Here is a 25,125-nt window from a genome sequence, read left to right as displayed (position 1 = left end):
GCATGCTGAGAGATAGATTTTCCCCAGCAAGTCTCCAACCCTATGTTCTCTCTGTACTTAAAAGTATGTGGGAGTGTCTTGGGGCATGGCTGGACCTTGGGGTCTGTGTGGAAACCCTTTCTTTGGCTCTGACCATCAGCCTGTTGTGGAAAAACCAGCAAACCTGGGAGTGGCCTCCCCAGCACAAAGGGCTAGCAGGAGGCCAAGGGTTTGTTTCCTCAATAATATAGGAACAGATGCAGAAGAAAGATGATAGGAGAGAGCTCATTACCTTGCTAATGTGGAACTCCAGCCTTCTCATGTATCTCTCAACCGCTTTGATTTGCTGAAATAAAGGAAAAGGCAGAGGGTGAAGCACCTTTAAAGAAATCAGCAAGACATTGCCATGCTAGATTTGCTAGTCCCCATGGATCTGAGATACTCCTCCTCAAAACACACAGGATTTCTTTGACCACAAATCTGGAATCAGTTGTCCCACCCTACTACTGTTAAACTACTGCTGACAATGGAGCTCCTTCACTTCTTTACCTAATGTATATTTTTAAATTAAAAAATCATTTTTATTTGATGGGATTTCTCTAAGTTTTTCTAATTATTATTTTAAAAACCAACAAACAAACAAAGCAGAGCTTTTTTTTTAGATTAAAAAGTACTATTTTCAGTATTTTGAAATCCCGTAAAAAATAATAATCAGGTTTTGCATTTCAAGATCCATTGTCTTCCTTAGCAAGCTGGTTTTGAGAATAAACTCAAGCTTGGCATTTTGACTGAAAAAAAAAAAAAGTCATACTTTTTCAGGAAATATTTTAAAAGCTTTTTTTTCACCCAAAATTTCCTGCAGGGAAAATATATTTTCAATTTTTCTTTCTTCAGAACTGGCAGGAGCAGGAATGAACTGGGGCTTGACCTGGATCTCCCCCAGCCCTCTGGTGCACCCCTATCAGCCCCCATCTGACTGGAGCTGGCTGAGAGAATTTGCACAAGGAATAGGATTTAATGGCTGTCAGCTAACAGAAAAAGGAAGTCTCTCCTCTGCCTCCTTCCTTCCTTGCCTGGCAGGGGTCTGTCTCTCTGTCTGTGCCCATCCCAGGGCCAGTTTGACCTAGCTGACCTCAGTAAAAAGGTTGGTGGGGTATGTTTGATGCCAGATTAGTGAGCACACTCTGTCTGATGCTGCATTAGTGGGCAATACCAGTGCCCCTGGGAAGAGGAAGGGAGTGGCACTTCTTCCTTTGAAAATGCAGGTGTTGGCATGGCTAACAGATCCCTCTGAGAAATGTTTCCATGAACACATATATCCATGGATATTGATGCTTCCTTGCAAAATGAGTGTTAAAGAGAGCAGCATACCTTATCTAAATCATACAGGACTCCCTGCAACAGAGAACAAGAAACTGATTAATTTTGCAACATAACAGCACCATGAGCAAGTAGTGTTTGACACTCAACAGAAATCACAAATAAGACCATGGCTAGAAGGGAAGAAGAGCATCAGTGCAAATTCCCTGTATCCCACACCCATCCCTTGGCTGCTCCAGCACCTCAAGAAGGCCACTGTGCATCCACATGAGGAAAGAGCATGGCACGTACCAGGCGTGAGTTTCTTTTCATGTCCTTCAACTGAGTAGTCAGCTTATCCAGCTCTGTCTGGTGAACTTCCAGATACTCACTGCAAACACAAACCAGAGAACGATGTGTGAGCCCTGCAGCACATACCAAGCTGGCTGATGACCATCCTAAAAGAAAATCTGCCTGACAAATGGCTTTTCCACACTGGATGTGTTTACAGACAAAAACTCATTACTGTTGATCTGTCCTAAAAGCAGTTCCCTGCTGCCTTTTTGGGAATAAATAGGATCCCACTTATTTAACTCTGTATAAGAGCTTGGTGTTCTCTTTACACTGAACAACCAGTTTCAAGTAAGCTAATCTGCTGCTTAGTTTATGGGCTGGTGCCTTTCAGTCTCTGTGCCTGTATCTGGCTGATAAAAGCCCTGTTATCATCTGGGATGTTATCTGAAAGGCAATACAAGCCTTTGATAGGACTCTAGGAAACTCAAAGTAAAAAAAAATCTGATGTTGAAGTCCTAGACTTTGGGAACTTTTCTCAAAATGTGAATGGAAATAGGATTCTGTCACTTGTATTTCCCATACAAATATTTTAGATACTAAGCATCACAATCCAGACCTCAAAGGTATAAGTTCATCTCTTATGAGGAAGGATCCCTGTTCTTATTTCTTTAGGCTCTAAAATTTCACAGAAAGCTTCAGTCAACAAACAGAATAAAAGCTCTTACTCCAGGCCACTCTTCAGAGCTCGGTAGACCTCTTCCATCCTTTTAGGTTGGGGTTCTTTGGGCGTGGTGCTGTTCTTATGGCCCAAATTATGCATTTTCTTCACCTTTGCTTGGGGCTTCTTGAGCGCAGAGGAATTTTCAATAAAGGAGTTACACCTGCAAAATGAACATCAAAGAGGAAGAAATCCCTATAAATCATAGAAATCTCAAAGGAGTGTAGCTTGAAGAAATCTTCTGATATTATCTCTGCTAGAAAAAATGAATCTGCTTCTGCGCCTGCAGTTAAAGGACGGTGTTTCTTTACAGGTTAAGAATCTGAGCAGCCTGGGATATGTGCATTTCCATACATAAATGCTTGTCTGAAAATGCAAGGCCAAGTCTGAGGCTGATCAGACACTTCTCTGTCTTATACTATGCCTGTCCTAACTCACATTAGAGAATTCATGAGAGAGCTAAGCTACAACCAGAAAAGAAAGGGAGCCCCAGATAATCTCAGGTGTAAAGCCTGTGGGTTATAAGGAAGATTGGGATTTGATTAAGAGAGTTTCTGGAGAACAGCATCATTAGTCTTGAGTATGGAGTGTATGGCAAAGTGAGGACAGTTGTGCTGCATACAGGTGCCTCCTTGGGGACTTTGCTGGCGGGTAGATCAGCATCTAACAGCATGACAATGGGAGGCAATCCTTTGTCTTCTGTTACTCCTCAACTGCTAACTGGTGGTCTGGCACTGGGAGACTACACAAATTAAAATCAATTGTAAAGTAGCCTCTGGGAGCACCTAGGACTGGATGGCTTGGGCTCAAAGCCCTAAGTCCTGTCTAGCTATGGGGCAGGGCACAGAAAGGCTCCACAACTCGGGGAAACAGCTTTATTTTGAATTTGTAGTGATGCAGCAATGAGAAAACTGTCTTTTAGACAGCAGTAGTCTTAAACAGGAAGTGATGGCAGGTGTATCATGTGCAGTGTTCTTGCACATTTCATACTTTGAAGAGATCACTGCATAAGTTAAAATGATTCTCTGAAATTCTCTCACAGCTCTGAAGCATGTGAGGAAGCCCTGCACTAACAGAGGAGAGGCAAACAGGCTGAGGGTAACAGCTTAGTTATACAAGCAATATATAAAGACATTTTAGCCTAGGACACTATTTGGCAGAGAGTCAGAGAGAAAGAAGTCCTCTCTCACCTCCTTTCTTCCTTCATCCCCTAAAGCCCAAGACTCCCTCACAGCCTGATTTTGAAACTCCCCTTTGAGAGCAAGGACACTTGCCTGGACCGTCTTTCCTGAAGCCCGCTGAAGCCAGCGAAGGACTGGCTTCTAATAATCCCATTAGGACCTCCTGGGGAGAATGAATGTGATCCTATTGACATGATGTCAGGGAGCCTCGGAGATATTCCTGAAAGACAACAGAAAGCATGTCAGTGAGGATAGAGTCATGGTAAAAGGCAGGCAGTGAGGCCAGTCTGGTGCCTATACATGACATTCAGGGGTACCTGAACCCCACGAGGGGCTGCAAGCCAGGGCACAAACCTGTTTGCACTTCCAAACATTCCCACTCAAAACCAAAACACTCCTATTTTAACTTCTGACTTCCAGCCCAGGGTCTATAGAAAATGTACCAGAGACACAAAAAGGGGCTGAATGTGGGACTAGAAATTTCTGCCTTGGCTGGCATGCTTCAGCCCCAGCCCCAGTGTCTCCATCTGTCCTGGGAATTATGGGAGCGGGCACAGCTCTTAGGAGGCACTCACCGTCACTGTGAACTGTGATTATATGCAATAATAATTTTTAAAAGGATTGATACATCATGAATGCCCTGCAGCTCCCCTTTGATCCTTGATGCCATGGCTGTTCAGCCCAGGGGCTGCTGAGAAGGAAGACACAGTGGGTGCACGTGCAGCCATGACAAGCTGTGATGAGAGGAATGCCCTCCACTGTGAAGAGAGAGGAGGAAACAAGCTCCAGGCACTGTATGCTCTGCATTTCATGTGTCCAGGGGGCCTCAGCAGGGAGGAAGCCCTTGCCCTCTGTGTGCTCATTTCCAATGCCCAGCTTGGCATCTCCACTAAACTAGGATGATTTCAATCCATCCACAAATAAATAGCAGAGAAGTGTTACGGTTCACAGCAGCTCTGTTTGCTGCCACAAGGGAAAAGGGGGATGCCTTTATCTTCCTTTTCTCCTTAATCCACTGTTTTTCTTGTCCCTGCCCTTGGCAGACAATTAATTTTTCTGCTGGCTTGGTTTTGTGCTGCTCTGGTAAGAGGGATGCCCCACAATCTGTGAGGAGCACCATGGCCAACACAGGCCAAGCAGCAGGGCAGGGAGAAGGAGGAAAATGGGGATGCTGGAGAAGAGGGAGTTGGTCAGCAGGTACTGCCAGACACAGTTCCATCATCCTGCAGAACCCAGCCTCTCACCACCTCTATTCTTCCTGGGATGTCAGTTCAGCTGATGACACCAGAGTGCTGTGAAATGGACTGAGAAACTAGGCCAGCTTAAAAATAACCTGACAGAAAATGAAAAAGAGGAGTTTTAGCAGTTTTTTTCCATCTATTTTAAAAGCTGGACCCAGTCTGCCCCATGCCCTCAGTTCATTTGACTCCAGTAGCTGGGCTGAGGGATGAGCTTGGTAATGAAGCAGGATGGCATGGCAGGGGCTGGAGCTGCCTGCAGGCAGCAGAGCTGATGTTCTGTGAAACTCTGACCTACAGGGCTGAGGGGGTGACAGCAAGTCTAAACTGCTCTCTCATCCCCACAGATCAGGAATGATTGCAAGTGCCAAAAAACCCAGCCATTTGTGAAAGCCAGATATCTACATTGTGAGCCTTCACAACTGAACATATTTATTAATGATAAGCACCAGAGCTACGTGGTGCTTGCATGGCAAACATTCACTGCAGAAAGCAAATATGTGGGGAAACATTGTGCACTGTTCAGTTATATTTAATTTGCAGCATTAAGCTAGGCAAATACTCTTTGGGGTGGCAGTAGGTGCCATAGCAAACTACTGCTTCTCTTTGGAGGAGACTGCACTGCCCAAGGAGCTGCTTTTTCAGGAATATTTCTGCAAGACTTCTGCCAGAAACATTTCTTCCAGTCCCAGGATTGCCAGCACTACTGCTAATGAGACATTTTCTCTATTGCACAACCCAAGCAGAGTACATCTTCCTGTTTTGGGAATGAGGGCTGCCCCCTGACTGAACAGCCTCAGAGACACCACATGGTGTCCCTGCCTAGCCCAGGTGCAGCCCATTCAGCTCAGGGCTCAGAGTTTAACCACAGCAAGGACAAACCCCCGGGACAGAGAAGTTGCTCTCAGGCAGACCAGGGCCATGAGCACCTGCATTGGGCACAAACCCACGGTTAGGGGAGAGGGTGGAGGAGCAGAGAGGCTCTGCACAGCTGCTCCTCACAAACTCAGATACCACAGTGAGGATGTACTTTGGCAAACTCACACAGGGATAAACATACTTCAGCCACAGCTGGAGGTACTTGAGTCTTTGGTCAGTGAGAGCCCAGATTTGGCTCTGTACTCACCCCTATGTCCATAAGGCTCTCAGCACATCTCTGCAGGGCTGAGCTGTGCTCAGGCTTGCTGATACCTGGCACAGCACTTGCCAGAAGACAATTTGCAGCTTCCAGGGTCAAGCCTCACAACCCTGTAGATGGTACAGAGTTCCCCTGTGCCAGCTTATGCCTAACAGCTCAAACTCCACAGAGAGCCACCTCCTGAGAGACAGAGCGGAAACCACCCACCACAGTACTCTGGGGTCTGCACAGCTAGTTCCCTTTGGGTTTGCAAATAACCTTTAGACAATTAGGCTGCAATCTGCCTGCTCCCATACAAGGATTTGCATTAAAAATCAGGTCTAGAGAGCCAAGGAGCAGAAAATCCATTGCAAGTGTTCAGCACTTGCATCGCTTGGCAGGATGATTAACACAGACACCCTGACAACATCTGGAGAGCTAGGAGGAGCTAAACAACACTGACAGGCAGAGGAAATTTAGCTGCACAAACATCAACCATTCCTCAAAAAATAAGAGAGATAAAACAAAACTTGAAGTTGGATGCTAATCACAACCACATTGGCTACAAAAAGACAAGGGCTTTAGATTCAAAATTGTTGTGAAAATGCATGTTCTTCTGCATGATTCTCTATCAATATGAACAGAATATGAATGGCTTTCACTCTGAACAGAATCTTAGTGTCCAGATCTGACTGTGCAGAAACACTGGAACTGTTTTGATTTTCTTTTCCTTTGGGCAAACTTAAAAAATAAATATTCTTGGAAAAGGAATGTACTTATTTATTTTCTTTATTTCGTTCAAGCACTCCAATGGCTTTGAAAGGCTTTAGTAGCTAAGACTTTCCCCAAGACACCAGAAAAAATGTGCAAGAAATGCAATTGAAATGCAAATTGAAGACCTGCCTGGAGCTACTTTTGCTTTGCTTTTGCATAAAATGGTCAGAAGTCAGAGCCCAGATAGGCTTGTGGCCTCTCCCTATATATTATATATAATCTTGGTGAATAATGTATGTTTAATTTCTGTACAGAAGAAAGCTGAGATAAAAGGAGGTAACAGAGTCAGAACTGGTGAAATCTCTCAGTTCTGTTCAGTTATTTTCCATTGGTCAGGTTAAAGGTTGACTCTATTTTACAAACACCATCTGTTCTTAAGATTTAAACTAATATTCATAATATGACACCTCAGACACTTCCAACCAACCCCAGAAAATTGCAGACTCTGCATCAGCCCCTTGGCCCAGATTTGCAGAGACAATGGCTGCATATGGGCACTGCATTGATGGATAATTAATGATACTCATCACTCAAAGTGCATTTGTGAGTTGGGTATCTGTCATGTTGTTGTGATATCCTTTGTTAAGAGGGGTTTGTTTTCCTGCCTCTTAAACCACTCACAGGTCTCTCTGCTATCAACTACATAAACCTACCTCTGAATTCAATACTACAGCAGTATCCTGATGATATGCATGGATGCAGTTGCTAGTACAATTTCAGTAAGGCTCAGCCCATGAGGACTCACCCAGATCTCTTACTGGCCTGATGGGTATCCCCACAGCCAAACACTGCTACGGGGATTCTGGTGCTATGCCAAGGTAGAGATCACATTTCTCAGTCCACATTTAGCAGTTATGTGATATAATGCTACTGTCTTCTACATGCAGTATAAATTTTGCTCCCAATGTAATGCAAGTTGCACATCTAAAATGATATTAAATGCTTCTGTGATTTGAGAGATCCACTTCAGCAGCGGATATGACTATGCTTACACTTTTAAATCTATATAGTTAATGAACCAATGATGTTTTATCAAAATAAAAAAAAAAATCAGTCTCCTTACTGCTAATATAAGCAGGCTCTGTGTAGAAGTGTAAGAAGTATAATTAATATAATTAGTACTGCCCATGCTAAGTGCACAGCCGTTGAATGATGAGCCCATCAGTGAGTCAAGGGATAAGGTGAAATCCTATCAGTACTCGTCTGCCCTATTCGCTGACAGCTTGCAGCAGAGAATGGCAGATAATTGATGATGTCTCTGTCCTCAGGGAAATAAAAGTCCCCTCTCTCAGCTCTCCTTTCAGTCTGGAAATGGGGAAACAGCTGAGCCTGAGCTAATGAGTGGGGAAGGGACAATCACTTCCACAGGGCTGCCCTCTCTTTATCACCCTCAGCACAGACCTCTACCTCTCACAGTGCCAAAATATTTGATAAACAGTGTGGACTTTGATTCAAGCCAAGAGGGGAAATTCAGGCAGAAACACATTTGTTAAATCTAGTGTGACTTTTGCACAGTCCTTTTTTCTTTGCTTCTTCCCCATGGCCTGTTTGGAGATGGTATTTTTTGCTTACCACATGAGGGGAAGTTGGTTTTGCTAGACGTGTTAGCAATCATGTAAAGCTGCAATATACAGTGGTGATGGTGCCCTTAATTCCTCCTGTTCTCTCCTTGTAGCAGCTACAGTGATGGCTCCACATCTAGAATTTGCTGTAAGGTGTTAAGGAGCTGTCTGCAGCTGAGGTTTTGAGGACACTTTGGGATTATGTATAATCACTGATTAAATGGGAATGTGGAGTAGGACCGAGTGACTGAAAGCATCCTTGATAATATTTTTTTCCTATATTATTTTCCTGTGTGACACATGGTTCAAGGTCCATTCTGGATATAAGGAGAGGTAATCCCTACAATGAGATGGTTTGCATATTGATTCTTTTGTTGATCTACAATGGTCCACAGACTGTTAAAAATTAAGCGATAATAATTTAGGTTAAGGTGAGCTGAGGGGGTCCATTAACTAAAATGAGTGGATGGCTTCAAAAGTCAACTGATTCTGTTTGGTGTGCTAGGAACATTTCTTACCTGTAAACCTGGGGAATGTCTGACAAATGAGCTGATATCTTTGTGACTAATGAAAGAATATTTTCCTCTCTCATCTATGCCAAGGCCTATATTCTGCTTATTGGGCTGGCTGGCCTACAAAGGCAAGAACTTCTAAATGCTATGAGGACATTTAGGACCATGCATCTCTCCAAAAGACAATCACAATAAGGGAAGAATGTTATGTCCTAGAAGTCATGTCCTCCTCCCAACAAGCCAATTCTTTCTGCTTTGCACTCATAAGCCTAAAGAGCCCTAAACTTACCCATGCTCAGTTCAGTGCCAAGCCCATTCAGTGCACCCTCAAATTATGCTGCTTGCTTTTGTAGCCTAAGTCTAGCAATTTTTAATATTTAGTTTCCAACTTCTTCCTTCTGATTTAGCTGAATCACTTTGGCAATACAAGGCCAGCATGGCCAGTAGCCCAAATAACCACCTGGAATTTATGATTTACATGTTCCCTAGGCTCCTAGAAGGAACAGAGGTATGCATCTTGGATGATAAAGTAGATATCCTTTTGGGTTTTTTAATACAAAAATTTGACAGTGATATGCAGGTAAGAGTGCTCAGGAGCATTATAAAAACTTTCACAAGAAATTTAATTCTTGCACAAGAGTCTTTACACTTTCAGGACAAAAACTCTTAGGCATATGAGTGAGCAGGCTTATAATTTTGTATGTGTCAGGAAGATTTCTGTGGGGTGGGAGTCTCCTGGAACCACCTATAGAAAGGTGTCTTCTGTTGTTCAATCAATTACACAAATCACAAACTTCATGGCATATTTTATGCTCCCAGTGATTGGGCTGCTCCTCCCTTGTGCAGGGCAGCATTTCCTAGAGCTGTATAGACATGTGAGCTCCATCTGAAGAACTATTCTTGGTTGCCAGAATAAAATCATGTGCATTTGTTCCCCTGAAGCCCAAGGCTTAGAGATATTCCTAAATAGTAGCATATGGCTACACTGACAAGAGCACTTCCCAAGCCTACATGAGCCAGTGAAAGGCCAGTGCACCCGTGAGCCTCAGATGTTAATTTTAGTGCACAGAAAGAGCCACGTGGGCTCACCCCCGAGGCTGCAGACTGCAGTGCTGCACAGAGGAGCAGATGCAGCTGAGATGGAGCCCCCTCTTCCAAAGAGATGTGGGAGCACATGGGACACACTTGGGTGGGCACCAAAGCCATTGGTAGCTGCAGCACAGGAAGGGAAACTTCTGTCCCATCTCTTGCAGCAACATGGATCTTAGCTTAGCCCACTGCAGCTCATCCTGCTCCTACTGAGGTGGTCAATTCCCCACCATGGACAGCCTCAGTGCTGATTATCCAGCAGCATCTCTCCAAAGGCTTGAGTGCACTTCTCCCTGATGACTTTATGTCCATCAGGGATACCTACAGTCATTCCATCATTAGCTGGATTTCAGTACCTTCAGTTTGGGTGGATTCAGTTTTTACAATGCACAAAGAAATGTTTATGCAACTGATGCATCTTTTATAGCTCTTAAGCCCACAGCTGGGAGCTTTACTTTTTCATGCAGAAAACCCTTCAAGTGGGCACAAGGTACCATTATCTGTTTCTAATAAATGAAAATGTAGTATTTTGGTACCAAGTTTCAGCTTTTGTTTCAAAGAGTATCAAGCCTTAGGAAAAAGATTAATAGCAAGACTCATACTTTATGGTGTCATTTCTCTAAGAACATTTTAATGTTGCATATAAGGGCAATTTCAATTCAAATGCTACAGTATCTGCTAACTCATCACTAGACACCCTGAGCAGAAATACAAATTGTCTACCATCTGGAACAGCCCATGTTGTTTGTTCTGCTCCTCCTACCCGAATTGGATGATGTACATAAACAGTAAGGAAGAAGCTAACAATCCAGGTCAAGAGCAAAATGGTAAAGTAGATATGACTGTAAATGCATAGAACCTAATAGCTGATGCTCCCACTCCAGTATAGCTCCATAAATTCAGTAAGTCCTCTCACAGCAGTCTAGATATCACAGTCAGTGTGAGGCCTTTTAATTTAATTTTATTTTTAATGTAAAACATGCCTTTGGCTCTAATTCTCATCACCTCACTAGAACACAGAAATAAGGATTGGCAGTGGCTAAGGTGAAAGCAGCTTTGTCTCATACCACAGTTAGCTTTCTTCCTCCCCTTTTTGCAGCTACTCCATCAGAGCTCTCAGTGCAATGCCTCTGTTTCTCTATTTTTGTTGCCAGGGAGCCTCTGCTTAACCTCCCCTCATAGAAAGACCTACACTGCACCTTCCCCTTGGTATAGCTGAAAACCTAAGGAGAGGAAAATGCAAATGAGTTATTTCACTGTAACAAACCCAAGGAAAACAAATTTGATCCTAAATGGCTCTGCACACAACAGATGGGTTCATGGCAGCTGACCTCCTTTTTTTTTTCAGTTCCAACATTTATTTCACACTGGTGGCTGGGGTGAGCATGCGCAGGAGCCCACATAGAGCTCTCCCTAATCTTGCTCCCTAGAGCATTAGAGACACAGGGCAATCATATTCAGCTGGCATTAGCATAAATAAGAAAAATTTGGTCTATAACTGTACTTATGAGCGTGGCTGAGGGATCAGAATCTGACCATCTAATTACATTTGACATTCATTCATCTCAAACCCACCCCAGTATGCAGAATTCTCTTTGATTAGAAGTCAACTCCAATTCTACTCATCACTGATAATTCTTTATGTCAATGTAAGATTTAATTAAAAACTAAGTCCCAGTGCCACTCAAGTGCTGGCAAATAAACTAAAGAAAAAGCACTTCTGAAACCCAGCTGAGAACAATCCTCACATGCTTGAAATCCACCTTGCACAAAATCCTGAAGAAGCGGTTCAGCATGAGCGGCCTGAGCACACATCTAACCACACTGTCATTCTGGCAGTGCTGCACAGTAATAAAGGTGCAAGACTTTGGACAGCTCTGTTATCTAGCCCTGCAACAGGAGATAAACTACTAGAAACAATCTTGTGAGCAGTAGTAAGACTAGCAGGGTGCAAAACAGGTTGTAGGAACAACTCCATCTAGGAGCAGCCTGGCTACTTCTCTAGCTCTTTTAGCATATGCCTGGTTGACCACAGATGTTGAGTGGAACTTTAATTTCTTAGCTCAGACCACAGAAACTGACCAACTTATTGCCCATTTTGGCAAGCATTAGTGTTAGGGGAGGCCTAGGAACCCATGAGTGCTGTGGGTGGTCTCCCCTGACCCTTACAGACCAACAGTAATATCTGGGCAAGCCAAGGAGTAACATCTGAGCATAAGTGGGCTAAGACAGCTCTGATGTCAATAAAGGCAACTCCAGTGGGAGTCCTTTGGCAAAATCCATGATGAATCTGAGCAGTGACCTAAATTTGCACGTCAAGTGTAAGCAGTGCAGAGTGGCTTCACTTTCTCAGACTACAAGGAATGAATATAAAAGTCTTCTCCATGACAGGAGAAAAAAAGCAATGGCTAGCAAAGCTGTCCTTGAGAACACTGATTTCTTCCATTACTCTTCACCAGTATTTATTCTGCTTACAACCCTCATTTAACACAGATGGCATCAACATGGGCAAGGACAGCAAGCTGAGGATACCACTTCTTTGCATCTGCAGAAAAATAAATGCAAGTAAATACATACAGGATGGTTTGGGTAACCAGTGGGCTGCTCTAGAATTTATTTGTTTTGCCTCAACCAAGACAGACAAACTAGCTGTTCTCAGTATCCATTCCAGGTACACTCTAATATAAGCATAAGTGAGCTAAATTAAACAAGTAAGACAGGATTTTCATCCCTGAAAGGAAAGTAAAACATCATTGTTGTCAAATCCTTTCAGCCACTAATGAGATACAAACGCTTTGCTGCTCCTCTTTAAATACAGGGGATTAGGGTGACTTAAAGCTCCGTGGATGTTTATATGATCGTTCTATTTCCAGGAGTGTCGTAATGGCACACTGCTCACTAAAATACTGCTGAAGACACACCGTTACATGTCCTAGGATGAAGATCTCGAAAGCTGGATATTCTTCTCCCAGACATGAGCATTGCAGAAATGGATTTATTTAATCTTTTTGACACCTTACAAGTGTGGCCACTTAAAGAGCATTGCCATAAAAGTCCTGTGTTACTTCATTTACATTTGGCTATAGCATCTGTCTGAAGCTCTCTTCCAGTATATCAAGTAGCTGAACACTGTCCATGCACAACCAAGAATGGCTGTCTGCTCTGATGCAACTCTCTTGGCTTCAGTTCCTTTTTAAATTCAAGACTTCATTCTTCTTACATATATGACTCTCAGAAATTTTATTTAAAAGTTACAGCAGAGTTTATTATTCTCTTGGCTACAGTATTTTCAGCTTTAAAAACCTCTTGAAGGCACAGGATACAAGTTTACAGTCACAGACAAAGCCAACGCAAACCTGATGAAACCCTTAAATCTACAGCAGGTAGACCTAGTCAGGATTAATTGGTAAATCTAATTTGTAGTGGACATGAAAAAAACCCAAATCCTGAGTTTAAAGTGCCATATGCTCCAGCTATGCTATAGGATTAGTTACCATTTAAGTTTGAGACACAGAAACATTACAGATAAACCCAAGCATGACCCAAAAAGATCTGCCAGCACTTTTTGTCACTGAACTACAAGGCAATTATCTTGTGTAACTTTTCATCGCACAAATTATGGCAGCGCATCTTGGCACATCCCTGCTATCTCACAGTATGCCATTCAAAAGAAAGACTAAGTGGGGCCATTGCAGGCTAATGACAAGATTTGAGGAATGACCTGTAGCATGTCCTCTGCTGCCCTTCCTTTCTCCTTTCCTTCTCTGTTGATTTCTGCATTCTCCAATTCACGTCATATTAACAGACCGTCATTAAGGATATAGGAAAAGGAGGATATCACAGCTTTTCATGAGGATAGAAAACTATTCTGCCCTTTTGCCAATGAAGGCAATTGTCTTCCTCAGCTGGTGGCAACATAACATGCCCACGGGAAATATAGTGCCTGGAGGAACTCGGTGTACAGGGCTCAGTTTAAGATAGATGTTACACTGATCCAGTGCTGCCACCTTCTCTACTAGGAAGGGAGATTATTTTCTTTTTTAGTGTAGAGCTGGGAGAGAATGGGGGAAAAGCAACCTTTTGCTGGATAACTGCATATGAAAAGCCATCTAATCTTCAGGGAACTTCTGTTTTCAGTGTAAGGCATGAAAATGAAGTGTATTGAAAGCATTTCCAGTCCATCACCTGCATGATGGAACAAGGCTTTGTGGTGCAACTGTCATCTGGGGAGATGATGACAACATCCCCCTCTGATTTCAAAGAAATCAAAATATTACTTAATGCAGGCAGAATTTTAAGCTGGTTATTCTCTGGTCTCAGTTGAGTCTTGGCATTTTTAATATAGCTTTGGTTTGGTTTTGTGTAGCACAGATGAGTTACTGCAGTGAACAATTCCAGCTCCTGGCTTTATTAATCTGAGCATCTAATAAACTAAACATTTGTCTCTGCTTATTTTAGCAAACATCTCTTCTTATATACAAGACTTTGTGCATACCTAAGTAGATGTGGCCTGCAAGTGTCACACAATGTAAGAAAAAGCCTCATGGATCAAAGAGCGCCTCATAGCCAACTTCTTCCAATGCCACCAGCACCTCTTTGTGAAAACCCAAGTCCTTCTTTGAACTAACAGAACACTTTTGTGGATGTACTGAATGAGACCAGGAAAGGGCAGTCAGTCATGCAGGGCAACACATTATACACTTAATTGAACATTGGCAACAGCATCATCACCCACTGATATGCCTGTATGGCTGGGAAAGTGCACAGGGATAGCTCTTGCTGCCATGATCCAGCGATGATCCAGGGGTGACCAAAGAAAAAGGTGTGTCTATACCCAAGCAGACTCACTGCCCAAGGACTACATACAGGATATTATTGCACAAAGCTGTATCATACGCCACTACTTCTGTACTACAGTTAAAAAGCTTTAAAACCAAATATTTTAAAATTAACAGAAGATGTTAAGCTGCTTAATTACAGAAAAGGCATTTTCCTTCATGTTACACAAGACTATGTCTATCAGACTTTGAATAAAGAGCTACACTGTCTGCCTTACCTGCCTGCAGCAGTATCACAGACCAGTGTCACCATCTCAACCCCAAACACAAGCCCTGATCCTCAAAGCTTCTAAGGCATCCTCAAGGGGTGCATTTGCTACAAGCAAAATGTTTTTCGTATGTTCAGATTCAGTCTTCTAGTAGATGGAAGACAAATGTGAAGAAAGACACCTCATTGAGGCACAAATCAAGCAGTTTCGGCTGTTCAGACAGCAAGATGTTAATTTGGGGAAAGAGAACGGAAGCTCTGGTGTTCAACCTTGCATGGTCTGTTGAAACATAAACCTCCTGCCACTACTTACAGATTCTTACTTACCTATCTCCTACAGATTTCACTGAAAAGGAGTTCCTTTGGTCAACTCAAATGGAAATGTCTAAATAGTAAAAGACAGGGTTGGTCTAGACTGGTGTTTTTTAGAGGTAAAGGTACAAGCTAAAACCAGAAGCTCAGTGATGACCAGATAGATTTTCTCTATTGCAATTGCTTTTTGGAGTTAATGGATGACTAGAAGCTTTCCTGTTGATTAGGCTTTTCAGGATAAAATCATCTAAGACAAATGTTTGGGTGAGATCACCTAGATGAGATTTTTGAATTAAAAAAAAAAAAAAAAAAAGCTGATTTTAGAAGAGATTATTTGAGCAGTTCTGGTATTACTGAAGGGTTACCAGCAGGCTGCACAACCTGGAAAGTAATAGCTGCTGCTGCAACTAATCAGGCTGTTTGAGGGGCAGGAGAGAAGGCAGGCTGTGAGCAGTGGGACAGCAGTAATGAGGTGGTTGGCTCTGCCAGCCAAGGTCAGCTTACTAGAGGCATCAGAGACCAGAGAGCTTCTGATGCTCTAAAAAGGCTGGAAGATAAAATGTATTATTGTGACTACTTCATGTGTTGCATTGGTTCCAGGGAACTGTCAGCTTCAATTTGTTTCTCCCATTGAAAAGAAGAAAGATGCTCGCATACTTCTGCACTAATCCATCATTTCTTTTGTGTTGGTCAGGAAGTAAAATTTACAGGATATCCTTGCAACATAAAAAGGCATAAGAGAAAGAACTTTAGGAAAAAAAGGCCGGTTATTTCTTACTTAGAGGACTTGCTTCTTGAGGCCACTAGATGCAGTGCCTGTATGCAAAAAATAAGTCAAAATCTATGTTTATGGCTACCAAAAAGCAATTTAAGTAGACCTGGAACTCGCCCTTCTCCACACCTACCAAATCCCATGGGGCAGCATATACTGGGATTGTTGTTTCTGATCATGGCTTGGTCCCTGGAGCCTTGCTGCAGCTCCTTAATTAACCTGGATGGGACTGGGGAGAGGGAACCTTCTTTATTCCAAACAGCACCAGACCCGGCAGCAAAAATACTTCAAAGCTAGAGCTGAAGAGCAAAAATTCAAGGGATTTAATCCAAATCCTCTGGATGCAGACTTGTAGTGATAGGAGAAGAAGTAATGGTTTTAAATTATAAGAGACCAAATTTAAGCTTGACATGAGAGTATTTTTTTTTTTTTGCAATGAGGGTGGTGAAACACTGGCACAGGTTGCCCAGAGAGGTGGCAGATGCCCCACCTCTGGAAACATTTAAGGTCAGGTTGCACAGTTCTCTTGGGAACCTGATCTATTTGAAGATGTCCCTGCTCATTGAAGGGGGCTTGGACTAGATGGTCTTTAAAGGTCCCTTCCAACCTAAGCCATTCTGATTCTGTGAAGGTTGAGAGAAAACTGGTGTCCACTTGCTGTAAAACAAGAGCTGAAGGTTGTCTATCCCTAGGCTGCCAAATGGGGATAATGCCAATTCCCAGAGAAGATTACCTGGTACCTACTGCTTCCTTTCCCCTTGAAATACCTGCCTAGAGCAGCAGCTTTATGGAAAGGGACAGGACAGGATTAAGCCAGCCCCAGACCAGCCACAGAGCCCACGTGGGTGCAGATAAGCGAAGGCACGAACAGCGTTTGCACTGAGGAGCAGAAATAAAGCTGCAGAACAGCTGTGGACAAGAAAATGCAGTTTCTGATTTGATTTGGGGTATGTAGGGAAGGACAGTTGTGGAGCTCAAACTGAGCTGACTGCCCAGCCTTAGCTAAGCCATCCCTGATATTAGGCAGAGAGATATAATATGATCCAGTTTATTGCATCCAGGGTCGGCTTCCATTGCCAATTTCCTTCCAGCTCTCTCAGGGGGAGTTGGCAAAGCCCACCCTGCCATTCCTCCTCCAGCCACCTGGCTCCCCTGCTCACAGACTGCCCTTCTCATTGACTCTGTTATGTGTTTAAAGTGCAGCCACCATGGTTTGTAAAGTCTGCCAGGGCAAAATTGTTTCTGCTCTCAAAAGACTTCACATTTGATTTAAACTCCAAGTGGGCCCAGTTCTCTCTCTCTGCCTCCTAAAAGGGTAAGCATAATGCAACAATCTGTGCAAAACTAGTGGAGAGGAAAAAAAAAAAAAAAAAAAAATCAGTCTGTGTTCTTCCTGATTCATTTTGAAAATCTCTTACTAAGAAACTTCTTTAGCAACCTCCCTTTCAGAAAATCAGCAGGCACCGTAAGCTAAGTGAACAAAACAATGACCTCCAAGCTCCTGCTAAGTGAGAAAATAACCATTTTTCCCCCCCTCCCACTTTGTTAATAGAGTCATCCAGGAACTACACAGCTTGAAAGAGATGTGACAGGCCCCTATCTGATACTAATTCACATCCCAGCCCTCTCTAACAAGCCGGTGGTGCCAGGAGCGTGTGTTCAGGCACTGCTGTCCTCACTTCCTTCCCAGTCTGCTTTCAGCTGATGCTCCGTGCAGGCTGAATGGCCACAGACACAAGCTGTGTATCTCCCTGCTGCTCTCAGCCTAGCTTGCCTGATGAAAACTACCCCACTTAAGTGGGTTGTCTGGGAGCAGCTTGTCACTGCCACATCAGGAAAAAAAAAAAAAAAAGAGTGTCAAACCAGCCATCCCTTTTTTGGAAAAAGCCAATGCTGCCTTTAGTTTTCACACCCACTTCTCCCTGCAGGAAAGCAAGGCAGCTTCCCCGGACCTTTTCCAGCAGTGCACTTTGTGTGGAAGTTACCTTTCTGCCTGTTCAGGTTTAAAAATATCAAAGAGCAAAAGGTAACCCTGCATGGCATGTAAACATGCCACTGTGAGCTCTGAGGCAGTCCTTTGTACCACTCTTAGCCCAAGTGTTTGTTCTGTGATACAGGTGAAAAAATGGTTATGTGCCTCAAAAGCACAAGGGAAGAAAAGCACCTTTATCACTTACAGATGCTCCTTCACAAACCACACACTTCTCCACTCACATGTTCCCAAGCATATAAGAAATATTAATTCTGCTGCAGAAAAACCTTTAAGGTATAGCTGTACTGTCATTCTAGGGAAGAGTAGTAACAAGGGAAAACTAAAGGCAAAGGTTTCTTATGCAGGATCCTGGAAAGAAATTAAACATGTTGCCTCTTAAAAACAAAACAAAACAAAGAAAACCCCCGAGGCCAACACACTGTCAAAGAAATATTGCTTGGATGCCAAAAGTTAAACCAGCATCAGGTAATGGATGCTGGGATTGTTAAAGTTCACATTGCACAAGTGCTTATCTACACTTGCAAGCAGCACAGACACCATCTTAAGTGACTGTCCTAATCTTCAGTTACAAGCTTAAAAAACGCTGGATTTATGGGAAAAAAATACAAACTTTGCTTCCTTTAGACTCCCACTGTGCAACATATATACCCACCCACACTCATTTAAACGTGGAACAAGCTGTCATATTTGCCCACTATGGTTATAAAGCAGGGCTCTGGACACATCCCAGTGGATACCTTTCCGAGTCTGGCCACAAAAAACAGATCACGTTGTGTCTCTTCCCAGAGTGCAAAGATCTTCAAGACAGCTGGGTAACCAGCACAGGAATCTTTCAGGAAATACACCTTCCTCCTGTCTGGTTCCTTAAGCTCTCTGTTTGGGTACGCTCCTGCTTTTGTTTATGCAGGAGAGGATACTTGTGAAACCTAATTAACCACCGGAGAAGATGTTTCTGTTTGGGAGCGTGTTCCCTGCCCCGGGCTCCAGCTGCGTGACAGCAGCTCAAGCACGGTAATTAAAACGAGCGTGGCTGAATGCATGGCCAGATTAATGAATGCTGAAATTACACTGGGAATACACTCAGCTCTTCCCAGAGATGGATGAAAGGGTGCAATGGCAGAATGGCCACAAGCACACAGTTTCCAGAAAGCTTTTTGAAACTTTGAATGAGAGACAGCAAAATGCTCGGCTAACACAGCAATGGAAAGACCAGTCACAGGATTAGGGTGACCTTTTGTAACCAGGGCATTCAAAGGTACACCGAAGAGCAATGCCAGTGTGTAATGTGTTCGAACCAATCCTTGGGAACGAGCCAGAGGACTGGAAAGGGAACTTAAGAGGGTCTAAGCTCTCCTCTAATCAGTAATACCATAAAAACCCACTAGAAATAGAAAGACAAGACCTAAGGAAACGCCGAGACTTTTTTTATGGAAACGGGGCTAAGCACTTCCACGCTCCGTACGAAAATATTAAGCCAGTTTCATGCCCCTCAGCGAACACCCACGTTCAAGATTTTCTTAACCATCATAACCTAAAACCATGCCCGGGACGCCCCAAAAGATCACCTTTGCCTTGTTCAAAACCTTGCCACCGGCGGCAGATGAGCGGGGTCGGGACCCGCTGCTGTAAGCGCGGCTCTCCAGCCCGCAGCCCGGAGCTGGGCTCGGCCACGTCCCCGCTCGGCAGCGCCCCTTCCTTCCCTCCTTGCTTCCCCCGGGCCCGGCCCCGCGTCCCTCCGGTACCGCCCGGTACCTGTTGCTGCCGGCGGTGCTCACTGCCCGCTCCGGGACGCCGCTCGCCCGCCGCCGCCCAGCGCTCCCCGGGCACCGCGGTGCCCCATCCCGGGTGGCAGCGCCCGCAGCTGAAAAAACTAATAAACGGCGAATAGCAATGCTTTGAAAAAGGATTGAATTAAAGATTTTAAATGAAATTTAAAAATTAAAAATGAGGAGCAGCGAGGCAGCTCGCCTCCCGTGCCCGCGCCCCGCCGCTCTGGCAGGGAGCGAAGCCGCTGCCGGCTTTTCCTTGCGGAGCTGCGGGAGGTTCGGGAGGGAGGGAGGGAGGCGGGGGCGGGGGCGGTGCTGCTGCCCGGCCGCCGCCCGCCCCCGCCCGCGGGCACTGCGGGGCTGCGGAGCCCCCGGGCTCGGCCCGACCCCGCGGGATGCGGCCGAGCCGGCGCTGCCCGTGCCTCCCTACCTTTCTGGGAGAGGCGGCCGTGCGGCTCTTCTGGTTTTCCATTCGATGCGTCTGGCCCCTCGGGCCGTTTGTTCCAAAGACGGAACATCGGCAAAATCCCTCTGACCCTTCCCGCCTGGAATGGGGCAGGAACGCGCTGCCGCCGCTTGCCTTCCCCGCGGCCCGTGGACCACTCGCTGCAGCCTCCGTTGCCGTCAGTAGTGTGTGTGTGAAAGCTCTAAATTTGGATATTGGGCGGGCTGAAGACAGCAGTTAAAGGCGAATATAAATGAAAGAACATTGCAATGAATGGACCTTTAAGAAGCTTTTCTATTACCCCAAGAAAAAAGGGCAAGAATACCGTATATTCCCAGAGACTGTGAGGTATTTTCTTCAAATTTAGTCTTCCTTCCAAAATGTGTAGTCCTATTTACTATCAATATATCTTTCTAGAGAAAGATGGATTTTGCATATGTTTTTTTATACCCTTAAGACTTCATTTCTCTTCTGTCACTTTTTTTAATACTGGACTTTACATCAGCCAGCAGAAGTACCAAACACACGTTGTATTTTCTATACTATTTGCTGTTCCTCTGCCAGCATTTAAAGCTGTTGTAGGATCCTTCAACAAGCTCTCCCTTGTGCCTCTTATGCAGCTGCAAGGGTTTCTTTTTTGGGGGAGAAGGAGTGAGGGGCAGAGGGAATCCCTGGCAAATCTGTGTGGTTGATAAATGGACACAATTTGGAAGGAGGCTTGAGAAGTCAATGCTGATACCCTCCCCATATCCCTGTATCTTTCCCCATTTGGGTCAGGATAGGTAGACTCACTACTACGAATGCAAATGTTTTCATTGAGTATACTGACCTGTCACACAGAGGATGATACTGTATGAAGAGGTTAAGCAAATGACAAGAAAGACAGAGCTAGGTTTTAAAAGAGCATTGTGCATGTAAAACAACCCCCAAAACTGTCCCTGAATAAAAAAAATCCAAGCTGCCAGTTCCAGATGACCTATCATCTTAAGTAATTTTCAGCAGGAATAATGAACAAGAGTTATTTATATTGTATGCCAAAAATAAACCCTGTAGCCTGAGAAAGTAGAAATGGGAGAAAAGTACTCCAGTTTTAGTACAAAGAAGGATGCTCTTCACACTGATGTGCAGACCTCTGGGGCCTACAGGCCATTTCCAAAGTCTCTGAGTTCAGACGGGCTCTACAGCAATCGTGGCTGTGGTATTTCCAGAGGCACCCATTTCTCCACTAGAAAATGTGTAGGGCCTGTTGCCAACACATTGTCACTGCTGTAGCTCCAAGGCAAAATTTTAAGGGTGACCTTTCTACATCTCTGACTGAATCAACTATTGCCCCATTTCATGTGTGTCACATAGGATGTGAACTCTGAGGCAAAAGTGGAGGAGTCGCTTTCTGGAAAAAGCAGCTGTGCACTTTGGGCTATGGAATGCCAGGGAAAGAGGAGAGGAAATATTTGTGGCAACCCTGAAAGCTATAAATGTCTCATCATGCACACTTAATATGTGTTTGAGCCCATTTCAGCCTTTTAGGGGGTGGCAGCTCAGTGTGGATGCCTGAGTAACGTGTTAAAGGCTCTCAGACTTAGACTAATTGCAACATCTTACTTACACCTGGAGCCTCCTACAGTTCTGGTCAATTGTTACCAATTCCCTCTGGCCTTTTTGATCTTATCTTGCAGAAGATTTTTTGAACTTCAGGTTGCAGATGCAAATTACCTCATTCATATTGCAGCCTCCTCTTTCAAGGAAATATCCTCTATCCTATGCAAATACATGTGATAGGGATGTATGAGCTGTTTCTCTTGGTTTCTCAATATAATTTAGCATAGCAAATGCAGAAGGCTACTCTCCTCCTCCCCATCATGCCAAGCCATACACACACTCCCACTTCTCTGCCCCCAGTGCTTTTTGAAACAGCTGGGAGAGTGAGTAGGTTTATGGATGCTCTAGATAAAATCTTTGCCCCACTTAGTCCTTCTGGACATGTATTCATCCTGACACACATGCTTTTGAAAGGCTGGGACAGTCATTCCACGTGTGTCTTGTTTTGCTAATTCAGTGGAAATTGCCAGAGAGCTCTGTCTCCCTCCATCATCAGGCAGGAACTGAAGCTGCCATTGTATTGTGGCTGTGATCATGCTACTATGCCTATAAATTATTCACGCTATTGCAGTGTAATCGTCTGTTATGTTAAAAATAGGTCATCATGAGTGTCCCCAGTGAAATTCTAAGTCACAACAGCTGATTTTAGTTTTGTCTCCAGAAAAAAGTGACCTTTTCAAAACAGTAATTGACAGTTATGGTGTACTTCTATCTCTGTGACAGCTCCAGTGCACCTTCATAGACATTAATTCTCAGCAATGGTAACCCCACATTATACTTGAGACAACTAAACCAGAGCTACTAAATTACCTGCTGAGCTTTACTGAAGCACTTTGCTTTCTATTAGCCTTTGCTTTCCAGGCCAAAGAGTAAATCAGGATTATCAGAGAAGAGATTACAGTCTGAGAATACCTAAATGCTCAGCTCCTCCCAGGCACTCAGAAAGCTTCTTGAAAGGGCTGAGCAGGATTTTCTGGCTGATATGCATCAGTTACACATCTTTGTGGGGGGTGGGTATATTGAGAAGTACTTCACCTTTTCCCATTGCCATACAGACTCTAGCACACTGAATCCTCTGAATCAAGAGAGCAGCAGGCTTTCAGGTCCATTGCAGACCTAGACAAACCTGGAAAGGGGAGCACAACCCAATAGTCTGGACACAGGTTCAGGGGAAACTCTTTCCCTCATAAGATACTGTGTGGGAAAGCTCTGTGCAGACCTCCCTGGAAAAGTGGGTTATTGTTGAAATTTCCCTGCTTGCTGTGGGGATGTATGTCTGTTATGCAGATACAAAGACTTAGCTCAGGCCTGGGTGACTTCATTCACCTGAAAGCAAGGGCTGGTGGTGGGTGGCAATGCTCAGCAGACTGTGCAGACAGGAATTTGCATGGAGGTCTCTTGTTAGCATGTTCAGAGCAGCAAGAGGCCAAAGGAGGTGGAGGAAGGCTGGGCAGACCACAGCTTTGAGCTTTGAGTGTCTGAGGTAGACCAGGCCTGCCCTAGCCTTTAAGGAAGACAATTTCTACCTGTTTTTTCCTGATGTAACTTGTCTTTGCTGTGCTTCTGTGTAACTCCTATGCTTAAAAGGGATGCACAAGGCATCTTCATATTGCTGATGGATATCCCTCAGGACATCTCCAGCAGGTATTACACACAGGGAAGTCTTCTGTGGCAACGCAGGGTGCAAACCTGACTGCTCTTTCCAGGGGATCTTGGTCCAAAAATATAAGTGAATGATCATATTTGACAGTGGGGAACATGGCAGGTGCTGGAATCATCACTTAGGAAAGCTTTTAGGGGAGAGATAAAAGACAAGACCCTGACCCCTTCCATGAACAATCTGGCAAAGATGTGAGCTTTGAAATTCTGCAGATTTGCCATTACTCTTTCCAACTCTACATATTAAAGTGTTGCCACAATTCTCCTACTGCACCCTGCCCATGCTGCTCTTTGGATTGACCCCATTCCTTATTCCTTCTCTGTCCGGTTTGTTGGACATTCACTGTCATCCTGTAACACTTGCTCTTTTTCTAGAAGAGTTGGATACCCACTTGTTTTTCTCTCCTCTAACCACTGTGCAATCATTTCCCCCCTTTTACTTCCCATCACTATATTGCTGCTCCACCCTCAAGTTCCTCATTTCTCATGATAGTGCTTTTGCAAGTCTTTCCATTTGCTTCTCTGGAGCACTTTGTGGGGAAAAGTTACTAGTGCCGATCTTCTGCAGTGATTCAGGAACAAATTCCATTTGGAACTTCTGGCCAGAAGCTCAGCACTGCTGGATCTTTAGGAATGACTGAAGCATAATACAGCAGTTGTGTCCTGTGGCATGTCAGGACAGACTTGCTATGCCAAGGAACAGATATGGATACAGAGGGAGAGGGCCAGGGACAGAAAGAGGAGTCACCTGTAGCTTTTGATGTACCACAGAAGTAACCCTTCCCCTAGGATACTAATCCTTCTTTTATCTGCTCTTTGTCCTGCATGGCTGCATTTATGGTGGTCTGAGATAGTTGTCTTAAGATCAAGAACACTTCCCACAATGGCCTGTGCCTCTGGCAATGTTTGATGTTTGGAAGGGTATGCTTGTGCATACACCCTACCTACCCTCATGTATATAACTTGAGAGAGCAGGATGAAGGAGCCACTAATTGTATTTTTTTCCCCCAGAACCTGCTGTTTCAAAATCAGCACTGATGCTTCTTCTGGGCACGTTTTGTGTGGCAATGTTCATGCAGGGTTGGAGAGAGCAGCACATTCCAGTTTCTCAGACTGCTTAGCAACCAGTGCTGGCTGAGCTGCTTTTAAGTGCACACCAAGAGCATGGATGGCGTGTCTAGTACTGCAGCTCTGGCATTATTTCCACCATCTCTTGTTTTTGAAAATCATGTCTTGTTTTCTAGTTAAGGCACCTGAAAAGCAGCTGGAAACTAATTTTCACTTTCCTGGACAGCTGCAAGTCAGCTACACTATGAGATGATCAGAGCTACAGGAGGGATTGGATACTTGGAGAGAGAGGTATGGTGTTACCAGCCTGCTTTTTGGGAGCATGACTGCAGGACAATGTCATCCATGCTGCTCATAATGGACTGGCTTGAAGTCCTGCTGCTGGAGAGCCATGAAACCAACTTACCCCAAGGAGTGCAGGGAGTGGAGCACATTGCTTTCCATGGGTCTGCAGCATGGGAGATTCCTGTCTGTTTCAGTACAACCAACATGCTTAAGACCAAGAAGGTGCTGTTGGACCATCTCCAGGAATGGAATCAGCTTTGTAGAGAGGAAGTCAATATGTTCCTAGCTTCCTCACTGGGATCCTCTGGAATCATTAGGTAATCTCTTGCCTCTTACTTGTTTCTTGGCTCCCAAATGCCCAGACCTGTCTCCCTGTCACAGCCTTCACCATCCATCATGATGCAGTTTGAGATTCTG

General features: G+C 44.3%; 1 protein-coding gene across 7 annotated transcripts in view; it reads right to left on the bottom strand.

Moving 5' to 3' along the window:
* Window positions 1–25,125, bottom strand: part of RIPOR2 (RHO family interacting cell polarization regulator 2) — a 67,115-nt gene that overhangs the window by 30,242 nt on the left and 11,748 nt on the right. Inside the window, exons 1-6 of one of the 7 annotated variants that reach the window (XM_079300832.1) lie at window positions 20,083–20,283; window positions 3,565–3,691; window positions 2,298–2,453; window positions 1,591–1,669; window positions 1,351–1,374; window positions 272–325 (exon numbers count right to left, since the gene is read on the bottom strand). In XM_079300832.1, the coding sequence (XP_079156958.1) occupies window positions 272–325; window positions 1,351–1,374; window positions 1,591–1,669; window positions 2,298–2,453; window positions 3,565–3,691; window positions 20,083–20,170 (528 nt within the window). In that variant the 5' untranslated portion in view covers window positions 20,171–20,283. Of the gene's footprint in view, window positions 1–271; window positions 326–1,350; window positions 1,375–1,566; window positions 1,670–2,297; window positions 2,454–3,564; window positions 3,692–19,638; window positions 19,919–20,082; window positions 20,284–25,125 lie in introns of those variants that run through there. The other 6 variants (XM_079300837.1, XM_079300836.1, XM_079300834.1 and 3 more) reach the window with 6 other exon arrangements.

Source organism: Erithacus rubecula (assembly GCF_903797595.1).
Source record: "Erithacus rubecula genome assembly, chromosome: 3".
In the NCBI taxonomy this organism is placed as follows: Eukaryota; Metazoa; Chordata; class Aves; order Passeriformes; family Muscicapidae; genus Erithacus; species Erithacus rubecula.
Note: the sequence above shows the minus strand (reverse complement) of the source record. Positions and strands in the feature narration are given on the sequence as shown.